At 49.2% G+C, this 22092-nt stretch overlaps 7 protein-coding genes across 7 annotated transcripts; 4 read left to right on the top strand and 3 right to left on the bottom strand.

Moving 5' to 3' along the window:
* Positions 1–833: 833 nt before the first annotated feature.
* On the top strand, positions 834–8678 carry VTN00DRAFT_8776 (uncharacterized protein; the record flags this gene model as incomplete). The annotated part of the gene is made up of 23 exons (XM_069435662.1): positions 834–1899; positions 1975–2141; positions 2243–2268; positions 2366–2526; positions 2606–2838; positions 2892–3127; positions 3182–3654; positions 3704–3778; positions 4241–4542; positions 4600–4635; positions 4675–4818; positions 4867–4968; positions 5017–5233; positions 5288–5456; positions 5513–6056; positions 6104–6464; positions 6517–6599; positions 6658–6754; positions 6805–7032; positions 7096–7259; positions 7309–7416; positions 7473–7782; positions 7900–8678. The coding sequence occupies 23 exons, from the start codon at positions 834–836 to the stop codon at positions 8676–8678; spliced, it is 6081 nt and encodes a 2026-aa protein (XP_069285586.1).
* Positions 8679–10406: 1728 nt separating this feature from the next.
* VTN00DRAFT_8775 (uncharacterized protein) lies at positions 10407–12916 on the bottom strand (the record flags this gene model as incomplete). The annotated part of the gene is made up of 3 exons (XM_069435661.1): positions 10407–12490; positions 12543–12712; positions 12774–12916. The coding sequence occupies 3 exons, from the start codon at positions 12914–12916 to the stop codon at positions 10407–10409; spliced, it is 2397 nt and encodes a 798-aa protein (XP_069285585.1).
* A 269-nt stretch (positions 12917–13185) lies between these two features.
* Positions 13186–14570, top strand: VTN00DRAFT_8774 (uncharacterized protein; the record flags this gene model as incomplete). The annotated part of the gene is made up of 2 exons (XM_069435660.1): positions 13186–13313; positions 13376–14570. 2 exons carry the CDS (start codon positions 13186–13188, stop codon positions 14568–14570), a joined length of 1323 nt encoding a protein of 440 aa, XP_069285584.1.
* A 590-nt stretch (positions 14571–15160) lies between these two features.
* Positions 15161–16065, bottom strand: VTN00DRAFT_8773 (uncharacterized protein; the record flags this gene model as incomplete). Its single annotated transcript, XM_069435659.1, has 2 exons — positions 15161–15803; positions 15872–16065. 2 exons carry the CDS (start codon positions 16063–16065, stop codon positions 15161–15163), a joined length of 837 nt encoding a protein of 278 aa, XP_069285583.1.
* Positions 16066–17073: 1008 nt separating this feature from the next.
* On the top strand, positions 17074–17502 carry VTN00DRAFT_8772 (uncharacterized protein; the record flags this gene model as incomplete). The annotated part of the gene is made up of 2 exons (XM_069435658.1): positions 17074–17124; positions 17236–17502. The coding sequence occupies 2 exons, from the start codon at positions 17074–17076 to the stop codon at positions 17500–17502; spliced, it is 318 nt and encodes a 105-aa protein (XP_069285582.1).
* Positions 17503–18803: 1301 nt separating this feature from the next.
* On the bottom strand, positions 18804–19308 carry VTN00DRAFT_8771 (uncharacterized protein; the record flags this gene model as incomplete). The annotated part of the gene is made up of 2 exons (XM_069435657.1): positions 18804–19054; positions 19197–19308. 2 exons carry the CDS (start codon positions 19306–19308, stop codon positions 18804–18806), a joined length of 363 nt encoding a protein of 120 aa, XP_069285581.1.
* A 1614-nt stretch (positions 19309–20922) lies between these two features.
* VTN00DRAFT_8770 (uncharacterized protein) lies at positions 20923–21872 on the top strand (the record flags this gene model as incomplete). The annotated part of the gene is made up of 2 exons (XM_069435656.1): positions 20923–21120; positions 21480–21872. 2 exons carry the CDS (start codon positions 20923–20925, stop codon positions 21870–21872), a joined length of 591 nt encoding a protein of 196 aa, XP_069285580.1.
* Between the last annotated feature and the right edge of the window lie 220 nt (positions 21873–22092).

Here is a 22092-nt window from a genome sequence, read left to right as displayed (position 1 = left end):
GATGGATATCCAACCTGTCTTCTTTTAAGGATCAGCCAAAGAGCAATGCGGAGGCTACAAAAATCTTCTACCTATGCTGGATGGAGGCTAATACCGGCCATCCTTCTTTACAGGATGATAAAACTAAAAATTAGAAGATATATGTTAGTCCACTTGCAATAAAGCATAGGATCTCAAAGGTGAAGTTGTAAGGACTTCCGCAGCTGAGCTTGTTGAACTATGGAGCACATAGAGCGTCACACGCGCAATCCAAAAAATCGCATCGTCAACTGCGTTGCCTAACTGTCTCGGCGACAGTCTTACAGCCATCAATTTCTTGTTTACGTGTCTCTTTATGTCTCTGACATGTCCACCAACACTTGTTTTGTTCCAGCTACTTACGTGCCTCCAGCGTGGGCCTGAATGCCCCTTACTTTCTTACCCTTACAAGCACCTTCTCCTTCCTTACTACTCATAAAACTCTTCTGACTAGGCAAGAAAACATACTGTGCTTCTGTTGTAGCGAACTCTCTCTTTTGGGTCTGGGAGCCTTCTCAGGGGCTTCAGGCCGGGTCTCCGCGGTCTTCTATCCAAGGTCAACCTACACGAAGGGAACACCAAAGCCATCAGTACTGGTCATTCCTGGACCATCAAGATGTGAGTACTAGTACCTAGGGCTACGTTTGCAGGCCATACCGTTTTTCTTCCAGTCATCGATGGTCGTCGATGGTCCAACTAACGGAAAGCAGAGGATAGGCAGGAGCCATCGGGAAGGAGGGACCCCTCCATCAAGGTATGTCGAACACTGGAAGGCAGGGTATAAGTGACTGACTTATGGAGAACATTAGGATACCATGGCAGATAATCGGGGTCCGTTGGTCTCCCTTCTGCTGCAGAAGGAGAGCCCAAATCATCACGAATATCTGCACGTGGCTAGCAGCATCGCCCAAGATGTCTCTCAAATTGGCTTTTTGCTCGATGACGAGCCAACTCGGGATTCCATTTTCTTACACCTGGATCGTGTACTCCCGCGACTCCAAAGCCTGTTTGAAGTGCTCAGTTGCAAAGGCACTAGTCAAAAAGTCGCAGAAGAGATCGCTGAAAACCTCCTCTTGCCCTTGATACAAGAGAATGATCAGATTATCCCTCTTGATCAAGCCTGTCATCTTGTTGGGTTCGGGCTCCCTGTCATAGCTTCCTACCCTTCCCCACATCTAAAACAGGTTGCGGAGGCCTTGATCGTAACTGAAGGCTTGCTGGACCGTCTTGTGTCCCACAAGGAATACAGCGAGGTTCTCAAGGCCTGGTTCCAATCAAAAAACAGCTTTCTGGAGGTTAAGCTGCTCCAAAAGCTGACTGATACGCTGATCAAGCTGTGCGATGCGTGCAGTGCTGACCACGGCACTGTAGGAGTCTCGAAGAGATGGCATGAGACCCAAGCACTGAAGGAGTCTTTGGAGTTGTTGATAGGGGACATACAAGAGGAAGAGCGAAAAAAGAGTCAAAAGAGCAGGGACCTTCCGCTGCTGGCGGGTCTGAGACGACTAGATGTTGACGACAAGAAGGCCAACATTGCTCGTCGTAAAACTCTTACTCGACTTGAAGTCCCTCAGGATATAACCGATCGCCTGGCTATATTCAACATTGCGAAACCGGAATCATTTCGTGCCCTCCAAATCGCTCTACAGAAACTAGAAGGCGATGAGACCATGTCAATTATGTGTTCAGCCCTGCAAACCTTTCCTTGCAGGTTCTGTCTGGAGAGACTTACTGGAGCTGTTTCACTAGCACTCATTGCTACTGAGAAACATGGCCCGTTGACAGATGTGAAACTCGACGTCTTCGGCAAAAGGGTCGGGCTGTGGAAAGTTCTTTTGTCGGACCGAGTACTTAAGGATGTGAAAAAGCTGGCACGCTCTGGTAAGATTACTACATCAGATGAGAGCTTCCCGCTAGGGGAGATGTATTTACTCTAGAACTTGCTGACCGGAGCAGGCTCCTTTAGTCGTGTGGAACAGAAACTCAGAGATCTAGCTAGCGGCGAATGGAAGGGAAAGGATCTTTCAATGAGAGCCGGTTCGAAGCAGCAAAAGGAGGATATGAGAATTCCTATCCTCCAGGCGAGGGTTACTCAGAAGCTGTTTCTGCTCTGGCAGGTGGATGTAGGTCTTTATGAAGATCTCCCTGGGTTACCGCAGCAATTGGTCAAAGGTAGAACTCACCGTTTCCCGGATGCTTTCATACAGCTAATAACATTCTACAGTCTGGCAAGTCGCAACCGCTGAAGAGGTTCGTAGCAAGCCCTATGCATGAATACCTTTTACTAATAGACTTTAAAGATCCCTAACTCGATCAGTCAGATATTACTGATCCAACAGTCTTACAGTACAGACGTCGTACGAATGTGCTGTAAGAGACCGTGCCAGCAAGCCGATGGGAGGTTCATTCCACTTCAGTTCGCAGACATCAAGAGTTCAAAACCTTCTGTTCCTCCCTTGGAGGCAGACAATCACAAAGCAATGGAGAAGAGTCTGATTGAAATGTCAAGTTAGTTCCCAAATACCTTCCTTTTGTCTGTTCTATGAATTTCTATCAGAGTAGTTCACATACTGATCTCCGGTTTCAGACAAATTTTACAATCTGACAGAACCATTTCTGCGGTCGATAACTGAGCCGACTGGCAGGGAGGAATTCCCATTCGACCTGTCTCAAGAGGAAATGGAGATTGTTAGTCACTTCAGATCCTCAAGCTTGATTCTGGGGAGAAGTGGTACTGGCAAAACTACATGTCTCGTTTTCAAGTTACTTGCCAAGTACAGGGCAAGACAGTCTATCACTGACGAGAGACCGATACGTCAGGTAAGTACAGGTGCTTCAAAAAATAGTCGTAATGTGGGACTTACAGGTAATAGCTCTTACTTACTCGCTCGACGTACCTCGCGTCTAAGCTTCAAGTTTATACGAGGAGCTTGATAGAGTCGCAGGTTCAGAAAACCATCTTCAAAAATGTCGATAACAGGGACGATTTCCTGCGTGGAGATGACTATACAAACAGGAACATGGACTCGATTTTCTCATTAAACGATAAGAACTTTCCAATTGTCTGTACATTTGACATTTTCCTAAACCTCATAGAGAATACGGTCAAGTTGAGTTACTTTCACCTATATCCCTTTCCTCGCATTGCTAACCATTCACAAAGGAGGGCTGACCGACAGAACTTTCTTGTAACCAATGAGACTTCGGACAAAAATTATGAAAAAGACATCACAGGCTCCATCCGAACTTGGAACGGGCAGCGGGTTATCGATTTCAATATCTTTAAGACTGAATATTTGGAGCATCTGTCAGGCGCTCTTACTTCAGCTTTTCCTGCCGAGCTTGTTTTCTCGGAAATCATGGGAGTTATCAAAGGCTCCATCTCTTCTGCGGAGACTTTGGCACCGCTCTCGCGTCAGCAATACCTTGAGACTAGCTGCCGGCTTGCCCCTACCTTTTCCACGGAATCGGAGAGAGACCGTGTGTATTCTGCGTTTGAGCGCTACGAAAAGATCAAGAAGCAGCGGGGAGAGATAGATGACATGGATCGTGTCATAGCGTTGTTGAGGTCGATCAAACAGACACCCACGCTTGGACAATCGATCCGTCAGTGCTTCGAAGAAATATACGTGGACGGTATGTCCAACGGCTTCCTGTTTATTGACAGACAACTGACCGTCGCCAGAGGTACAAGACTTACGATGTGTCGATATCGTTCTCCTTCTAAATTGCGTCGGCGATGCTCGTGGTATTCATCTCGGTAAGAACCATTATCCTAAGTCTAGCTGGATTGCCCCATAATATATGGCCTATTGTGTCTGATGCTTCTATCAGCTGGGGATACCGCGCAGTGCATATCAAAAGATTCAGTATTTCGTTTCCCGGAGATTAAAGCTCTTTTCCACGGTCAATACGCTTCCATTGCCAATGAATTGGGTCAACCTGATTTAGCGAGACCCATACAATTCTCGCTGTCTAGGAATTATCGTTCCCACCAAGGCATATTGAGCTTAGCATCTTATGTTATGCAAATGCTGTGGACAGGTAAGACGATAATAATCTGGGCTGGTAAATATGGGTAATAATGCAGTCTAGGTTTTCCGGATACTATCGATAAGCTGGATCCCGAAATTGGCCAGTTAGGAGGTCCAGCACCGATCGTATTCGGTACTTATTCTATTCGACCAAAGCCCCGAATATTGCTTGCTAACGTCGGCAACAGCTGGATTTGATTACGAGATTCTTTCAGCAAAGATGATTGGGCTTGTCAAACTCCACGACAGAATCGCCGATTTTGGAGCCGAACAGGTCATTCTTGTTCGAGACGACGCCTCCAAGACAAAACTTCAAAAGAAGATAGGGGAGATGGCTTTGGTGCTGACCATATTGGAAAGCAAAGGCATGGAATTTGATGACGTGCTTGTCTACGACTTTTTCAGTGGCAGCAGTCTCCGGAGCGGCTACCGATGCTTACGTCTTCTTGCTAGAGGGGACAGAAATCTATTCGATTCCCAAAAACATGCGGTCAGTTTTATTTTTCTTTCTTTGTCACTGCAAGATTACTGACAACTTTTTGAATAGGCCATATGTTCTGAGCTTAAGGCGTGTTCCTTCAACGTGATATGATGAGGTCTTGATTATGCTGACGGTTCGAAGCATCTCTACGTGGCCGTGACAAGAGCACGTCATCAACTTTGGTTCGTGGAGAGCATTGAAAGCAGCGTAGAACCGTTACTGGAATCTTTGACGGAAAATGGAAGGGCTCGATTAATCGATATTGTCAGACCAAAGGATCCGGATGTGAGTATTTCTTCCTGAAAATTGGTCCGGCTGGCTGATGTTGCCTAGGTAGCAGAGAAGGCGAAAGTTCTACGAGCTGGTGGCTCGGTTGACCCTGAGCGGTGGTTTAAACGAGGAGCACAGCTGCTACACCAGAAGAATTTCGCTGATGTAAGAAGTTCTTCTGTTACATCGATATCCGATTACTGACTGTCAAAGGCTCTACTCTGCTTCAAGAAGGCCCACGATGGGAAAGGGATTACTCAGTGTCAGGCCTACTTATCCGAACAGGAGGGGAGAGCTTGTCGTTCCAGAGGTGACATGGAGGGATTTGCCTCACATTACGAGAGGGCTGCCACTCTCTTTTTGGATGTCGGACTGATTTCTGAGTCTTCAAAATGCTTCGAGGGTCTAGGCCAATACCAGAAAGCTGCTCGTGAGTAGTATCTACGAAAAACAGATTAGGAGACATTACTGAAGCAGAAGTCAGAACTTTGGAGAGATCAGAAACAGTACGAGAGAGCTGCAGCGCTATTCGAAAAGGCAAGTCTATTTAACGATGCCTCGGAGTGCTACCATTTGAACGGTAGCTACGAAGATGCGGTCGAAGTCTTGCGCCGGGGTGACAGCTTTGATGAGATGATCCAATACTTGAGCAGGTATGTCACTGAAGGTATGAGCATCAGAGCTTAGCTTATGCTGATCATTTATTTAGAAATAGTGGTAAAGTCAGCGAAAGTGCCTTGCGGCGATATTCCAGGCTCTGCAACATCCTGCTCAAACAAGGACGTGTATCGGCAGAGTTACGAGCAAAGACCGTTAATATGCTCGGATCAGATACCGAGAAAGAGTCCTTCTTCAGAGAATTTGATATGGTAGACCAATTGGTGGACCTTTATAGGTCAAAGAAACGGTACCAAGAGATATATCATATATATCTGGAACATGGTCAGCTGAACATGGCCCTTGATATTGTCATGACACACAATTTGTTTGCCGTGATACCGAACCACGAGATCGAGACGGTCTTTCACTACATCCAGGTAGGAGACATCTTCTCTCAAAGGATTATTCAACGCGTCGCAAGAACCCAGGAGATTTCAGATCTCCGAACTACTTTCGGTTCGACGCCTTTGGCCGATGTAGCTTCACAATGGGAGATAGCACATCAAATTTTTACATCTATCGATAATCCCGAAGACGTCATCGAAATCTCTGCCCTTAGTGATGGGATTGTAAAGGACTTCATGTGTCTTTTTGTGAGTTGCTTTTATTGCCTGTGAAGAAAAGAGCTAACGAGATGCAGATGATTTCGTTTGAAAGCAGCATTCTCTACCGGTCTAGAATGGCGTATCTTCCGTTTGATGTCCTTGTCTGGGCGACTCAGGTCGTTCAGAGACTCAGCGCTGGAGATGTATCTGCACTAGATAGCCTTTCCCTCGTGTGTGGTGTCTTCGATACGATTAAAACACACGAGACAGTCACTCTTCCTTGGTCAGTATTGAAACTTGGGCCCTCGGACTATTACACCATCGAGGAATTCCAGGTCCAAGCCGCCAGATGGATTCGGGGTCGACTTTCCGACGTAGTTGAGGCTTTTGACGATGAAACAGATCGTTATTTGAAAAGAGAATTTCCTAAAAAGTGCTTACAATTCCTTCTTAAAGGTGAGAATACCCTGAAGCTATTGCTCTGATGTATTCATATTAACGGATACAGGACACTGTCTGAAGCAGCGAGCGGGTGAATGCTACTATGGACATGACAGGGGAGATGAAGAGCAGGATTCAACAAAAATAATTGTAAGCAATCGAGAAAAGTTAGAAGTTCTACGTAATGTCCAGCAGCTAATGATACCAGAACATCCTACGAGTATGCTCGGTTTACGCCAGCATGGTGCCTTTGTATCTCCAGAGGGTCATGGATGAAGAATTTCAAAGCAAATACCTGCGTCGCAGTAAGCAACAAACGCCTTACGATGCTGTAGGGTGTTGTTGACCATTCTAGGGCGTCGCTGGATGGAACGGCTGATCGAAGAATTGACCTTTGTTTCTCCTTTGGATCAGGCACCGGCTGCTATTATCACTGCGAAATATCATCTACATTCTGATCAACAGTTTATCGCAGCTGGGTCTATTTTGGAAGATCTCCTCTTCCACCGCCTAGGGAAAGAATGGGAGAATCGTAACCGCCTCTCAATGATGCTGGAACAAATTCAACTCGCCCGCGATCTTGGTAAGCATATGCTCTTTCAGATATTCACAGTAAGCTTTGGCAGAAACTCACTATTTTATACAGGGCCTCAAGTTAGCACACGTTTCTTCCGTGCACTGTCGAAGAAAAGCGGCTATTATCTTCACCGTTATGGGCGCCGTGCTTATGACCTCGGCGTCGAGTTTAATGCAGTAAAAGCCGCTGAACAGATCTACACAGCAGTTGCGAGTAGAGATTGCCAAAAGATTGTGTGTATAACACTGATAATCATATCTGTTCTCAAGCTAATGGTATTAGTGTACCGGAGTTCAGCTCTTTCTTCGATTCATCGAGAGGAGCGAGATGGACGCTTTCGCGGCTTTTCAGGCTGTAGTGTCTGTCTTTGAGTTTACTGCTACATATCTTGTAAGTCCTGCGAGTACTTCTGGAAATAATGACTTATTCTAACAACTTAAACAAAGCTGTGTATGGTAAATGCAGGGCACGCTGTCGCTATGCCGTGGTCATGGGCGGTATTCCATCTTCAAGCAATCGTATGGGAACCAACTCCGGTTATTAAGGCGGAGACAGAAGAACAGAGGCATTTATATGGACAATGCCTTCTGGAGCTGCTTTCCGGTTTCTGTGATCTTATCGAGAACTTAGAGCGGTCCGTAAGCTACGGTGAGATTTGGTTTGGTTACAGTGGACGACGCAATATACCCGCAATAGCGATAAGGAAGCGGAACGCTGATCTCCTTACTGTCGTCGCTTTGAACTTGGGCTACTCCAGTATGCCACTCAGAGGCTTCTCAGAGGTGTGGTCAAGGATCCAAAAGGTTTTCTTAGACGCCTAAATTGCTTATAGATGAGTTGCTAATCAAGGCCTTCAGTTTCTGACCCCCTCAGGATCCAGCCAGCAGACGAATCTCCGAAAACTTCTGGAAGACTTTGGACGTTCTTTCCAGAATACCAATGGAAAAGATGCGTTTCACATCATTACCCTCGATAACAGCGGAACTTGTCCAGCTTACTTGAGAGGGTTCACAGCTCACGGTGCTAAGCTAATGAAATTGAACGCTGTCTTGGAGATTACCCGCCAGTCCCAGGAGACAAACACCCCTTCGAAGACTATCGACTATGGTCTCACAACGGATGATTACACGGAAGTCGAATGGGCCATGGTCACAAAATTGCAGCGGCGCTGGAGGCGTATCTTGCCTAGAATCCAGGAAGCACGGAAATTGCGTCAGGACCCTGAGGGTATGATGAGGGAGTCCGTGATGAAGCTTTGCGCAAATTGCCTGCCTTCAGACTGTCCTTCAAGCACAAAGATCGCTGTGAGGGCATTACTGCTTACAGATGGGGTACATGTGATGATCGGGCTTGAGGGAGTTTTGGAGGGTATACAGAAACTTCGGGCAGTATGGAAATCACTCTTCGCGGACACTACGTCGACGGCCAAACTGGAGCTTCTGGACTCCCTTCTGGGCGATATTGGGAAATGTGAATCGATCATGACCAATAAGCAAAGGGAATGGTCAATCAAGGGCCTCGAGAACTCGCCGTTGTTATTACGTCCGAAGAAACTGAGGAAGAGTGCTACCAACGCAAACTACTCTATCAGGCAAGCCGTGCGGGAGTTGAAGGTGATCTCCCAGAAGCTTAAGGATATGGGGGGTCATTAAGTTAGGAGACATCATCGAAGCAGTTTGATTTCTGACCAAAACTGCCGCGTTCTGACTTGCATACGTCATCAAGCCTGCATGATGCGGCACGTCAAATTAATATGCACATGCTGATAAATCGAAGTGGATGGATGAGACGGAGGAGTGCAGTCGAATCTGGAATTTGTGTGTTCTGTTTGAAGAGAGTTATGTGACCATGGGGGATCCTGCTGCCATGACCTATCCGGATCGACAGAGTCCCGGTGGCGATGTTTCCGGACGAAGTTTTGGCAGCATTCTCCAAAGCCGTGTGCGAACTGGACGGAGGACTCTGGCAGGACTCTGGTGTGAAATTGAAGGATTCAAAGTAGCGGATGAGGTTAGTCATGGTTTTGATGCTATGCCTGGTCCAGTGCCGGCAAGGCAATAGACTAGACAGACCATTCTGTAGCCTTAATTCTGACATGTACTTTACAAGAAACAAGAGAAAGGAAAGAAAAAGAAAAACTATCACATTCTTGAAGTTTTTAAGGTATTTCCCGCATGTGCACTGGCAGAAGAAAAGAAGCGCAGCAGCAGAACTGAGTACAGTACATCCATACAACTACTCCATGCAGTCTATGTGACGAAATTTAATATTCTAGTTCTGACTAGAGACCTTCTAAAGGTAAGAAAGGACCAGTGGTGTAGTGGTTATCATTCCACTCTTGTATGGTATTCTATATAAAATACATAGATACTGTATGGTGATGTGGAGGCCAGCGATATCTATGCATACGGGGACTTTTCTTTATTCCTAGATTCTTTCATTTTTAGAAAAAAAAATTTTTCAAGCTTTCAGCATTATTTTATGAGCAAGGAAGGCATAGTTGAGAGACACTAACATTGGTAATCTAAACATGGGTGAGAGATTGTCGAAGTATGGCGCCCGGCATCTGCCCACCTAATATAAGTGAGAGCAGTGCCAGGTCTCAACATTATGATGTAATAATGAATCCTACAAAATGATGCTGCTGCTGGTATTATATTGCGTCATGATACAGTAGAAGACTGGATGAAAGTAAACAGCCCTTCTGAAACAGGAAGAGCATCTCACAGTTACCCCACGCCGCCTACGACCTTGAACAATGAATTGCCTCCACACTGCCTGGTGCCCTCACTTGCACAAAACTTTCTAACCAGATCTTTTTCATGGCCAGTCATTCCATAGGAGCATTTATTTAGATCCTATGCCATTCGACACCCAAGGCCAGCAAAGAACCACAGAGTACATACAGTAAGCCGGCTTTCCCTCGGTCTATCTTGGCCGGGCAGCAACCACTTGTTGCCACCTTTGGTACCTAGCATTGAGTTAGGTAGGTGGTAGTATAGTCCAGAATCTGATCCTATAAGTTGTGAGCACCATGTTGTAGCTTTCTGTCCCCTCATACCGCCGGATTTTCCTTAATTGCTTAGAATTTCATTATAGTAGCCATCATTGCGTTCTGTCTGTCTAGAGCCGTCATGAGCAAATAATGTTTCTTTTATCTCGAGGCATGGGTGGGATCTAGATAAGTACCCAGAAACGGCTATCAATCCGGTTGAGCAGACATGAATAATCCCTTGTTTTTATCTACTGTGTCTGCCAACCAGGTTTCAACCCACTTCATATATACAATGCCATGACTATATACGTGCAGACAGATATACATTAGGTACAACACACCGCACACTATCTGTTCTCAGAAGTTTCGAAGAAATCTGAAAGTTTCAACTACCCAGCAATCCAAACAGCAGCTCCGTGCGCTTCCAGTACTCATGCGCCCCTTTCCGCAACCGATTCAATACGATATACTTCTCAGATGGATCGACATTGGCTTGGATCTTTTCGACAACGCCTGCTAGCTCATTCTTCTCATTGTTCGTGTCACCGTCACCATCGGGATCACTGCCATCTTTGATGGTGGTTGTTGCCAGTGCGTCTTGCAGGTAGGATACGTCGAAGAGGAGTTGGATTTTCCAGTCTCGAAGGTCTGTGCCAGAGATGGTTTTCTCTGCGGGCTTATTTCCATCTTGTTCTTGGCCGTCCTCAGCTGGCGCGGGCGCTGCCTTCTCAGCTTCCTCGCCATTTTGATCGGGGGCACTGAGGCTCTCATAAGCGGATAGGATCGCGTTTGAAAGCTCCCTGTTCAGCATCTTCTTCATGACTCCGACAGTAGACGGATTCCACAGATCTGGCCCCTGCTGTTCCATGGACACCGCGAGCCGTCGAAGGAACTTGAACGTGGGAGGAGAAGGCTGGACAGGCAGTTCTGGATCGCCTTCCCAAAGGGTACGGCCGGGAACTTTCTTTCCATCTTGAGCATTCTGTTTCCAGTTTCGCATGACACTCGACGGCGCTGTTTGTGCAACGACCTGTGTGGCAAGGATCTCCTGTAATCTGGGCACGGTATCACTTGCGAAGTCGAAGTCGTTGTCGTCCAAGATCTCAACAGGGAGGTCCCTTCTTAGGTCTCTGACCAAGCGTAGCATGAACGCGGCTTTGTCACTTTGATGCGAATTCCCAATGCCGTCAACAGTATCGCGGAATGAGGACTGCAGGTCTCTGAGTGCTTGGGCAACGGCAGACTTCTGTACCTCCTCCAAGAAGCGCGGATCATCGTCGTTCAATGTTGCTACTGGGTCTACCAGCTCATCTTCTTCCTCTTCGTCGAGAGTATCCTCCCATTTAGTCCGCCGCAGGTCGTTGATAATATTCCTGGAATGCTCAATGGACGCTAGCCAGGCACTATATGACTTTATAGCAGCGGAAATATCTTCATTTCGGCCAAGAAGTGTATCGAAAATTGCCTGTTTGAAAGGACCAGCACCATCAGAGTAGTCAAGTGAAGCGAGGCTAGGGTCCCATAGTGACTGTGCAGAAGCGTGTTCTCGATCTTCCCAATGCGTGATAAGTGATGAGACGTCTTTACCCACGGTGACCAATGTGCTGGCTTCGATACGTAGAATTGTAGTCAGCTGGCCGTTGAAGACGTTTCGAATACCTTCCAGCACGCCCAAAGATGAATGAGTAGGCGTCGAGCTCTTAGCGGATAGCCATATGTCCAACGCTTTCTTACGAAGCGCCAGGAGCCCAGAAAGGTTGTTGTGGTCTTTCAAGCTCTTCTGGCAACCCCGCGTGAAGCTCTCGAATGCCTGCTTAGACCACTGCTTTATTACCTTTTCAGCATCCGACTTCGACATCTCATCAAACTTGATCCACGGTGTGAAATTTTTCACATCACTCGCCGCCCAGCGCTCGAGGACGTCGATATCAAGATCGTCCAGTTCCCGTATCTGGCTGTCCGTCAAGATTGGTCGCGCTTTCAGCTTCCCTAGCGCATCAGACAGGCGGCGGGAAAACAGGATCTTTGTATTCTGGAGAGTGCGAATAAACAGTTTGAGCGCCTCCAGCATGTTTTCGCCCGAGGGATCGGTTATTTCTAGCTGATTTCCGATCCTATCCAAACGGACCTGGTGAAAATGACGAATCACGTCGGCTGATGTCGAGTTAGTGGTCAGACAGAACGCCGCCATTGCCTCGATGATATCGTCTGCTGAAGAGCTTGCAGATGCAAGGCGCCGGTCAATTCGTTTGAGCACGGTTCGTCGAAGGGAGACCAGTTGGTTCTTCAAGCTTTCTAGGAAAGGAGGCGCCTTCTTGTTCTGCGAAAGCGTCTTATGAAGTAGTCTCGAAATGACAAGAAGCTTCACAATCAGAAGCGGAGAACTGCGCTTCCTCAGCAGTCTTGAGATTACGGACGTGCAACGGTGAAAAAGGGCAAGTTGTGCCGCGAAGGCTCGATCCTCCGCATCTTTACTTGGTCAGCCACCGACATCGTAGCGGTTGTTGAAGGGCCATCATACTGTGCTCCAGAGAATCGCGCTTCAGCCGATCAAGATGCGCAGACTTCTTGTCTATCAACCTAGGGTTGCACCGTCGTCCGATGTCTGTCAGGTTTGATTCCACATCCTTGGTCTCGCCGTTCATCTCGACAATTGTTTCCGCAGTGCCAAGGAGGTCTCGATATCGTGCCCTAGTAGCAAGCAAAGCATTAGTTAGAGGCAACCAAGGCCATTGATCCACGATCGACCTACCCAACCAGCGCACGCAGCTTCTCCCTGTTGCTGGCGATGTCCCGGCGGAGCTCCTGCTCCACACGCCGCACAGTGGGAATGGGGTATTGAAAGGCCTCCTGCCATGATTTCAGGCTCTGCGGATCGGGTGCATCAGACGCCATCTTGGGCCAGATCGCGCTGTGAGGGAGAGGCCTTGCAAAGCTGAGTCCTGAGGCGGAAGAGCGACCAGACTCCGCGTCGAGCAACGTGGTCGGAGCAGCACCAGGAACGGGCCGAGCTTCACGCGTCGGACTCGGGCCGGCCTCTGCGTCATATCAGCCCGTATCGACTCACGGCCCCGCCAAAAAAGTTCCCCGCCAAAACTATCTTTTCGCAGCCATCTTTCTTTCTTCTGCATTCTTTTTTTCTATACCACAGCGGAACGTTCATTATGCCGCTCATGGAAGAAGGGTCTGCTGCAGCGGCTGACCAGCCGCAGCCAGAGCTGCAGAGACTGCCATTCCCTCCGGTCACTTACTCCCACATTCTTCACTGCTCATATCACTACTGGCATCCTGTGTACGAAGATCCTCCCTCTGCTTGCTATCTCAGTGATCGTTACTAACATATATATTTTACAGATACCGCGCGGTAACTCCCAAAGCCCGCCTGATCCCTCTGAATGACTCCTTCCTCTCCTACCTCCGCGCAGACGGCATCGTCCTGCCTCCCGAAAACAACAACCGCTCCGCCGCTGCAGACGACGACAGCGGCATCTACTCCTTCTCCGAAGATTCAGAGGACGAAGATGAACAGGCCGACCCGTCCACGGAGTGGAGGGAGATCCACATCCAGATCAAGGAGACAATCGCAGAGCTGGGAGGCAAAGTCACGCCGAAGCTGAACTGGAGCGCACCCAAGGACGCCACATGGATCTCCGCGACGAACGACCTGCAATGTCGCAGTGCGAATGACATCTACCTGCTCCTGAAGAGCAGTGACTTTGTCACGCATGACTTAGAACACGCCTTTGACGACTGCGTCCCCGACACCGAAGCCCCATCTACCGAAGAATCGAAACAAGATGAACCCACCTACACGACCCCACCAAAAGTCCCCTACCACCTTGTCCTCCGCAAATACTTCAACCTCAACCCGTCTCTCGAATTCCGCTGCTTCGTCCGCAACCGCACCCTCCTCTGCATGTGCCAGCGGGACCTGAACCACTTCGACTTCCTCTTCCCGATGCGGGACTCCCTCCGGTCCAAGATCCAGGCCTTTTTCGACGAGAAGCTGAAGAGCACGTTCCCGGACCCGAACTTCGTGTTCGACGTGTACATCCCGCCGCCGCACGAGCGGGTGTGGTTGATGGATGTGAATCCGTGGGCGCAGAGGACGGACCCGTTGCTGTTTAGCTGGAAGGAGATATTGGAGATGAAGGATCCTGTTGGCTTCAAGGAGGAGGAGGAAGGGGAGGGTCTGGAAGATGATGTCGTGAGACTATCCATCAGTAATAACAATACCGCATCGCCTTCTACGACTGCGGAAGCCCAACCCGCAGAACGCAAATCTCCGGAACAAGAGATCGAACCTGATGACGAAGCCGAAGGTGAAGAGACCGCTCCCTTCCTACCTGAATTCCGCCTCGTCCAGCGCGATGACCCCGAGGCCTATGCCTTCACGACTCCGCAGTACTCGGCGCACAAGCTGCCGCGGGAGGTGGTGGACGCGTCGCAGGCCGGTCCAGGAGGCATGAAGGAGTTCGTGGGCAAGTGGCAGGAGATTCTAGAGAAGCGAATGCAGGAGGATCAGGAGGCGGGGAGTGATAGTGAGTGATTGATTGGGGTTTTGAGTCTGAGGCCTTTTTTTTGCTTGCTGGTTTAATTGGTTGGGTTTATATTATTATTGTTGTTATTATATAGAGACTTGCTTTGCTTAGGGTTTGGATTATGGGATTCCCATACGGAGAACGGTGTTAGTAATTGCTAGTTAGGTTACCTAGGGTTAGGTACTTTGCTCTTTGTTCTTTGCTCTGAGGTTATGGAAATCGAAATAATTATGTATCAAAAATTAAAAGGAAATGAGTCTTCTGAAGTGGCAAAGGAGTTGGTATCGGTCAATAAGTTCATCCTGCTTTAGTACGGGTGTAACTATCCAACATCATGGAAGTAGTTCCAACCTCCAAGGGTAACACAAACAACCTCCACGCCTTTCAGATCGATTTCCCATCTCTTTCGTGATCATTCTGAACCAAATATTATGACCACCTGCATATTCTTGCGTTCATCACCCTGAACTGAATAGGGTGTAAATGCGTACATCCCTTTCCAAAAGCATCAGGAAACATCATGCCTAGAGCCTAACAGAGCAGGAGAGGATAGAGAGCGAGCATGCCACAAAGAGAGAGCAAGAGACAGACTTCCTATTTACAACTTATGCTTCTTCTCCCCACTCGCCAACTTCCGAAACTCCTCCTGCGGCACCCCACTCAGGAACCTCTCCAGCCCCATAAACGCCTCGAGCCCATTCTGCCGATCCAACATCTCCCTCTCCGGCCTGCGGATCAGCTCCTTGATCTTCAGCAGACTCGAGTGGTTAAGATGCGTGCCCAGCCGCTCCTCTACCTCCTCCAGCACCAGCTTCAGGAACCCCTCGGAGTCCTCGGGTCTGCCCGAGGGCGGGGAGATGACTTTATTCACGAACCCGGTCGCGACGAGCTCTTCGCATGTGATGCGCTTGCTCATGATGAGGGCCTCGTTGGCCTTGGAGATTCCCAGGCGTTCGATGAAGGCGCGGGAGGCGCCGCCCTCGGCGACGAGGCCGAGGGAGGCAAAGGGCGTGAGGAGGAAGGCGTGCGGGGCGGCGTAGATGAAGTCTGCGTGGGCGACCAGCGCGGCGGAGAGGCCGACGGCGGGGCCGTTCAGAGCCACGACGAGGATCTTCGGGTGGTTGTAAAAGGTCCGGGTCAGGTCGACGTTGTTGGCGATGAAGGAGCGGAGGAGGTCACGTCGGGTGGTGCTGGAGAGGAGGTCGCCGGTGCCGGGGCGGGAGGCGCTTACGTCCGCGCCGCTGGAGGGGTTACCTCTGTTAGTTACAAGGTAGTCTGTGGAGAGGGTTAACGAAAGGGAGCTGCTCACGCGGAGAAAAATCGTCCCGTGCCCGTCAGCACGGTGATGAAGATGTCATCTCTCTTCTCGACCTCGCGCAGACGCTCGCCCAGGAAGTAGTAGAGGTCTTGATTGAGGGCATTGAGCTTGGAGGGGCGGTTGAGGGTGATAATTGCGATGCGGCCCTGGTATTTCAGTGTGATTATATCCTCGTTTGTTGCCATGGTGGTGCGATATAAGATGTCTTGTGGTCTAGTAGGTATTCTGATGCGGAGATAGCTAGGCGGAGTTCCAAGGTCCAATCCTGCTTCTGCAATCTGAATCAAGGCAATTGAGAAATGCCTGAATATATTCAATAACAAGATAAGACGCAGTAAGAGAGATAGAAAGAAGATATGTAAGGCAGACGCAGCCGTATTGTAAAGCCAACCAGTCGAGAAGCCAGCTGGTAGCTGACGGGAGCAACGTATGAACGGACAATGTATGAGATCCGGAACTCCTCTGCCAGCAACCCGATCCCCTCAAGACTCAGCCGGAACCCAATTATATACTGTACACACCGACAGACAGAGAACAGAGCAAACCGACGCTCCAGCATCGGCCCTGGTCGACTTCTCCGCCAGACTCCATCACCTACGCGGGGACGCGAGCCGAGGTCCGCTCGGCTGAGGTCAAGTCAGATCACCTGACCTGACACCGCACCATGTGCAACCCCAACCACGTGCCAGGCATATCTCGTGGGATGTTTTGCATGTTTTGGCGTGTTTGCATCTCTCGCACCTGTTTGCAAATCAGCGGCGGCGGATTTCGCAGATGATCCGACCGATCGGGCGGAACAGCGGGTGCGGAAGTTCGATCTCGAACTCCAAAAAGTCCAGACGGCGGTCGGGATTTGGTATACTTTCTATTTCAAGATCCTCTTTCTCTTCAAGTAAGACCATTGTTTTTCTGTATTGTATACCGACGTTCTTCTCCTTCGTATTCTCCGCCGCAAGAGCAATTCAATTCCATCTCTCCGCTTACAAAAAGAACGGAGGAGTCCCACGAATCCCGCAAGCTCCGCGGGATAACCAATTAATCCTTGACTTCGACCTGCATACCGAATTGATACCCCCCCCCGTCGCCAGAATAATATCAAACACAAACGAACTCGAGGCCAAATCCGAATTGAATCATTCCTAGCATAAAATAAACAAACCGCTTCACGACTCCCCCTCACAAACATACCAAAAATGTCCTTCATCCTCCGCAAACTCCAAGGCGGCAATCTTGAAGTCTTCAAAGTACGTCTGCACCCCTCCCTTAACCTCCCTTCCCCAAGATCCCTACCCCACAACAATCCTTCTCCCCTAGACACCCCCTTCACCAACTAACTTATTACTTTTTTCGTCCAGTTCGGCATGTACATCCTCTTCCCCATCGGCTGGATGTACTACTTCGGCACGAACCTCGAGGAGCGCTTCTCCGTGCCCGGCTTCTGGCCCACCAAGGACCAGTCGCACAAGATCCCCACGGACAAGGAGGAGATCGACCGCGAATTGGCGCGGATGCGGATGGTGGATGCGCTGAAGAGGGAGCAGAGGAGGAGGGAGATGATGGAGGCGTCTGCGGCGGCGGCGGCGACGCAGGGTGCTGCTGAGAATCAGAAGGGGGAGTCGTGAGAGAGTATGCACGTGGGTATAGATATGGATGTACGAATAAAGAGGACGATGGGGTGGTCATTGGACGGATATGTTTTGCATAATGGGCATTGAGATCATGCGAGGGGTGAGATCTGATCTGATCTGATCTGCTATGTTCAGCTGGGCATGGCATTGCATGGGCATTACATGAAGTGGATGGGGAGATGGTCTGCGCAGATATACTATGCCATGCTATGCCATGCCACCAACTGGGATCGTCACTGCCCAGGAATCATCACCGTCATCATCACAGGAGTTTGTCATTTGGGTTTACTATTTCATTATGTTATGTTGGCAGAGAGGAAGGCTCTGCTCTCTCCCGATCACCATACTAAAAAGAAAACGGGGTCATGTATGTACTGTACTCTACTCTCAGGGTTTGATTTGATTTGATATCTACTCCACGATATGTTGAATACCTGTTCTTGAAATTTCTTCTTTAGCAGAATTAAAGATCAATAGGTTATACTCGTCTCCTGATCTATGGTACTCTTACCCGAGCTGCTATTCTATTAGACATTATTAGGTAGGCTAATCTGAATCCGAGCACAGCAGCAAAATTCCTTGATAAAGGATCTCTTATCAATTATTCTAGGGACATTATCAATTACGCTAATATCGAAGACATGGTTTCTACCTGTGGCACCTACGCCCCAAGTAATTCATTCTGTCAAAGCCGCAAACGAAGGATGGGACGTTGGAGCGCAGCTTTCCACCTAGAAAGCGATATTCCAACCACTTCTCTTCGGGGTAATTACCGAAACCCCCGGATGCAAAGTCATAAGGGAGAAAAAACTGAGACAACAAAGGAACAACTTGTAACTTGCAAACTTGGAAAAGAAAAGAAACGAATCTGCCAGACCGTCTCACTGACCGGCGGCAGACGAGTCGCTTTTTACAACAATACTAATGATAAAAACGATACTGAACCGTGCAGCATGGCATCAACCCCATAAGAATAGAAAAGGAGGGAAAAAAGAGAAACCCCCTTCCCCGTAATATCACTTATAACTTATACGCCGTCCTTCATTCAATCCGAACCGCTCAAAACTCAATTCCGCAGACCTCAAACGCCAATAAGCGCCTCACTCAGCTCAGTCAAACAGGACGAAGGTGATCATGTGTGCACGATGTCGGCACTGCGCACGGAGCAAAAGGGGGGGAAAGAACGAAGAGCGTGCATCGAGTGTCGCAGACTCGCAACCCCTTAGACCTCGTCACATTCCAACCGGGGGCGTGGGAGGTTTCGAGTTCAAATATGGAGTAATCTAGCCCCCCATTCACAGCTCCGCGACAATCCCCCTCGTGGCTGTCGCGGCCGCATCCCTGGCTGTCTCGTACACGACCTCAAAGCTCGGGGTGCTGCTGCTGTTGCGCAGCACAGAGCTCGCCGATTGGATGTAGTTCGCGTCGAGAAGGCGGTCACCGGCCCAGTAGTAGTAGGCGCGGCTGCCGATAGCCATGACGTGGTCAGGGAGGTAGACGTAGGCGGCCGTGAAGAGCAGGGTGACGAGGGTGATGAGGAGAGAATCTGTAGGAATGAAGCAGCAGTGGTTAGTCCTGGGATTGCTTGTCTTGGGCGGACAGGGATGGATGTGTGTGCCCCGTGAAGATCCTATCTTTCACATGATCTGGGGAACGAACGAATGGACGATGCGGGGACAGCAACATACTGAAGATGAATTTCTCGGTGGGTGTCAGCATGTATATAGCGAATGTGACCTCGTATTGGTAGACCTTCAGGCGAAGCCATCGAATGATGGAGGCAATGATGGAGAGCATCATGGTGGGAAAGGAGGGCTAGGCTTCTGTTTTTCCGCGAAAGTGATTGCAACAGTGATCGATTAGCGTATAAGCTCGTGAAAGTAGAATCACAAAAGAGCGTATAGTAGTTGGCAATCAATTAGGTACCTAGGTAGAACGTGTTTCAGAGGTTGGGTATTTTTTTTTCTGAGATATCGAAAAAAAAAAGGAGCTGCCTAGGGCGTGTCCGTGTTGAGCGTTGATCTCTGATCGTCTGTCACCGCATGGACTCAAATAGGGACGGAGGGGCAGAGGCGGGTTTGATGGTCGGCTTTTCTGAGGTGCAAAAACAAAGAGACTGCGAGCGCCACAAGCATGCGTGGAAGAATCAAGAGACAACTTGAAGAAGGCTTGCTCTTCCTTCTTTTATTTGATGAACAGCAGGTCGGATGGAAGCTTCGACGGACAGCGATGCAGAGGATCGAGGGGATCGACGGCCGAGCGGGCCATGAAGGCTGAAGCTGCGATGGGCCTCATGCGCTGTGCTGTCCACCGTCCCCGTGCAGCTTGAGGCTTGAGGCTTGAGGCATATCTCCATCCCAGCTCCATCACGATCTCCGGCTCCATCTTTCTCTTCGTCTCCGTGATCTTCCCGCCCGCGTGTCCTCCCCGACTCGACGTCGGGACAGCTTACTGATCCTTCGGTTTCAGATACGCTGCGACAGAGAATCCGCAGACTGCGCCTCAGAGACGGATACTCGAAACATGATGCAGGATCGCAGCCCAATCTGACTCGACCAGCGGGCGATGTTGGTCCACCGATGGTCTCCACCAGATCCATGCTGGGCGTGTTGGGCTCGGTCCCATCTCTGTGCCTCTTGGTCCCGTCCCCGCTCTGTACGACTCACCGTGCTCTGGCTGACGTACGTCCGTGATTGTGTGATATGCAGATGGCTATCTCTCATCTCTTGGCTTTGGACACACGGGGATGGTTCATCCTTGGTAGTTGCGGACAGCATTTAAAACACCAAGGTACATGATCCTATCACCTTCCACCACGGTGTTGTATGTACTACCGTGTGCCGCTTCAGCGGGTCGCTGCTGGATTATGCAGGTTGTCTGTAGACTGTACGCAGGATTTTGCGTCAAAGCAGCCTTCAATAGACAACGTTTAGGTTAAAACTCAAAGCTTTGTTACTTTCCGGTTCAGGAACATACGGTCAGCGAACTATAGGTCAATAATGCAATATCAAATAACAAGTAACAGAAATGATGACAATCTACCGAGACACTACAACGCAAATAATCCCTTTCGAGTACAGTCATTGATACAGAGCCTTGCAGGGCCATGTGTGCATGTATGCGCTGTGCCAAAAGGCACGGCATAGACAGGTTCCAAGGGATCCCGCTTAACGAGTGCCAAGAATCCGACCCGAGTCGAACATCCCGATCTGAAGCCAACAATGTCCATAGTCATACCAGCAACCGTGGCTATCAAATCGACCAACGAAACTGGACTCTACGGCCTCGAGCGCCAGCGCTGAACCCAATTGGGACGATCAATTGAGCTCTGCGGCACCATCCAGTCCTCGATGTAGCAGAACCCCGCCGTGCTGAAGCCGCACCGCCACATCGGCTGCAATTGCGAAGACAGAGATGCTCCGCTGCATCCGAAATGGCCCGTTGACGAGGGCGATAAGCAGCAGCAGCGACGGGTTTGCATATAATTCTATCAGGGCGTTTTCCCTGTCGACACCTGCGGCGGCAAAGCCGTTGCCACCTCGCCCGAAGCTCAATGATGATGATATCGAAGGGTCCTACCTGAAAGGGTCCGGGCCCGGAGGGCAGAAGATTGTACGGACTTCCCCATCGCATTTGTTTGATCTGGTTTTGATCCTGGTCTATTTATTTTTTTTTCCTTTTTGACTTTTGTTCTTTAATGTGCTCTTGCATTGTTATGATTTTTAGTAATTTTGTTTCCCTGTCTATCTGTTTGTACCAAACATGTTTCTTCTTTCGTCTATGATACCCATTTCTACACTTTCTACAGTTTGGATTTGTGCATTTCATTCTATGCACACCAACACCACTAGACCCGGATGAAGAAACCCCATCCCAAACCCACCATTTTCCTTCCTTTCTTTCTTCTACAACATCACGTGTTTTTCTATTTCCCATCCCAACTAACAATCATCCCATCAAACGAACAACAGAACAAAACCAACTCCGCCGTCCAACTAATCCACAAACCCACCGGAATCGTCGTAAAATGCCAAGCGACCCGCTCCCGCTCCCAGAACCAGAAGATCGCCCGCGAGATCCTGGCCGAGAAGGTCGAGGCCCTGGAGAAGGGGGACCAGAGCCGCGCCGCGATCAAGGCCGAGAGGGCAAGGAAGAAGAAGGCTAGCAGGGCGAAGAAGAGTCGGAGAAAGTATCGGGCGTTGGAGGAGGAGAAGAAGCAGAAGGATCAAGAGCAGGAGCAGCAGGAGGATGAGGAAGATGTTGAGGGAGAGGAAGAGGAAGAGCAGGAGTCGCAGCAGCAGCAGGGGATTGAGGTTTCACAGGTCAGAACTGGGAAGGGGGATGTCACGGGGACAGGAAGTTGATGGAGTTTTTGAGGTCTTTCTGAAATGGGCGGATTTTTGTTTGTTGAAAACTTCTGGATTGTATATGGACACCAACTCCGGATTGCATTGAAATGTATCATAGTGTCATGAATCAGATTCGAACCAGGTCCAGACAGTGAATAATTGATTATTATGTTATCAATCTCAATAAGAGCAGCATGGTAGGTCCACACTGCCTGCCTGGACATGTAAGGGATGC

Source organism: Thermoascus crustaceus (genome assembly GCF_041956765.1).
Source record: "Thermoascus crustaceus strain CBS 181.67 unplaced genomic scaffold VTN00scaffold_6, whole genome shotgun sequence".
Lineage (NCBI taxonomy): Eukaryota > Fungi > Ascomycota > Eurotiomycetes > Eurotiales > Thermoascaceae > Thermoascus > Thermoascus crustaceus.
The sequence above is the reverse complement of the archived record's forward strand: the minus strand, read 5'-3'. Positions and strand labels throughout refer to the sequence as shown.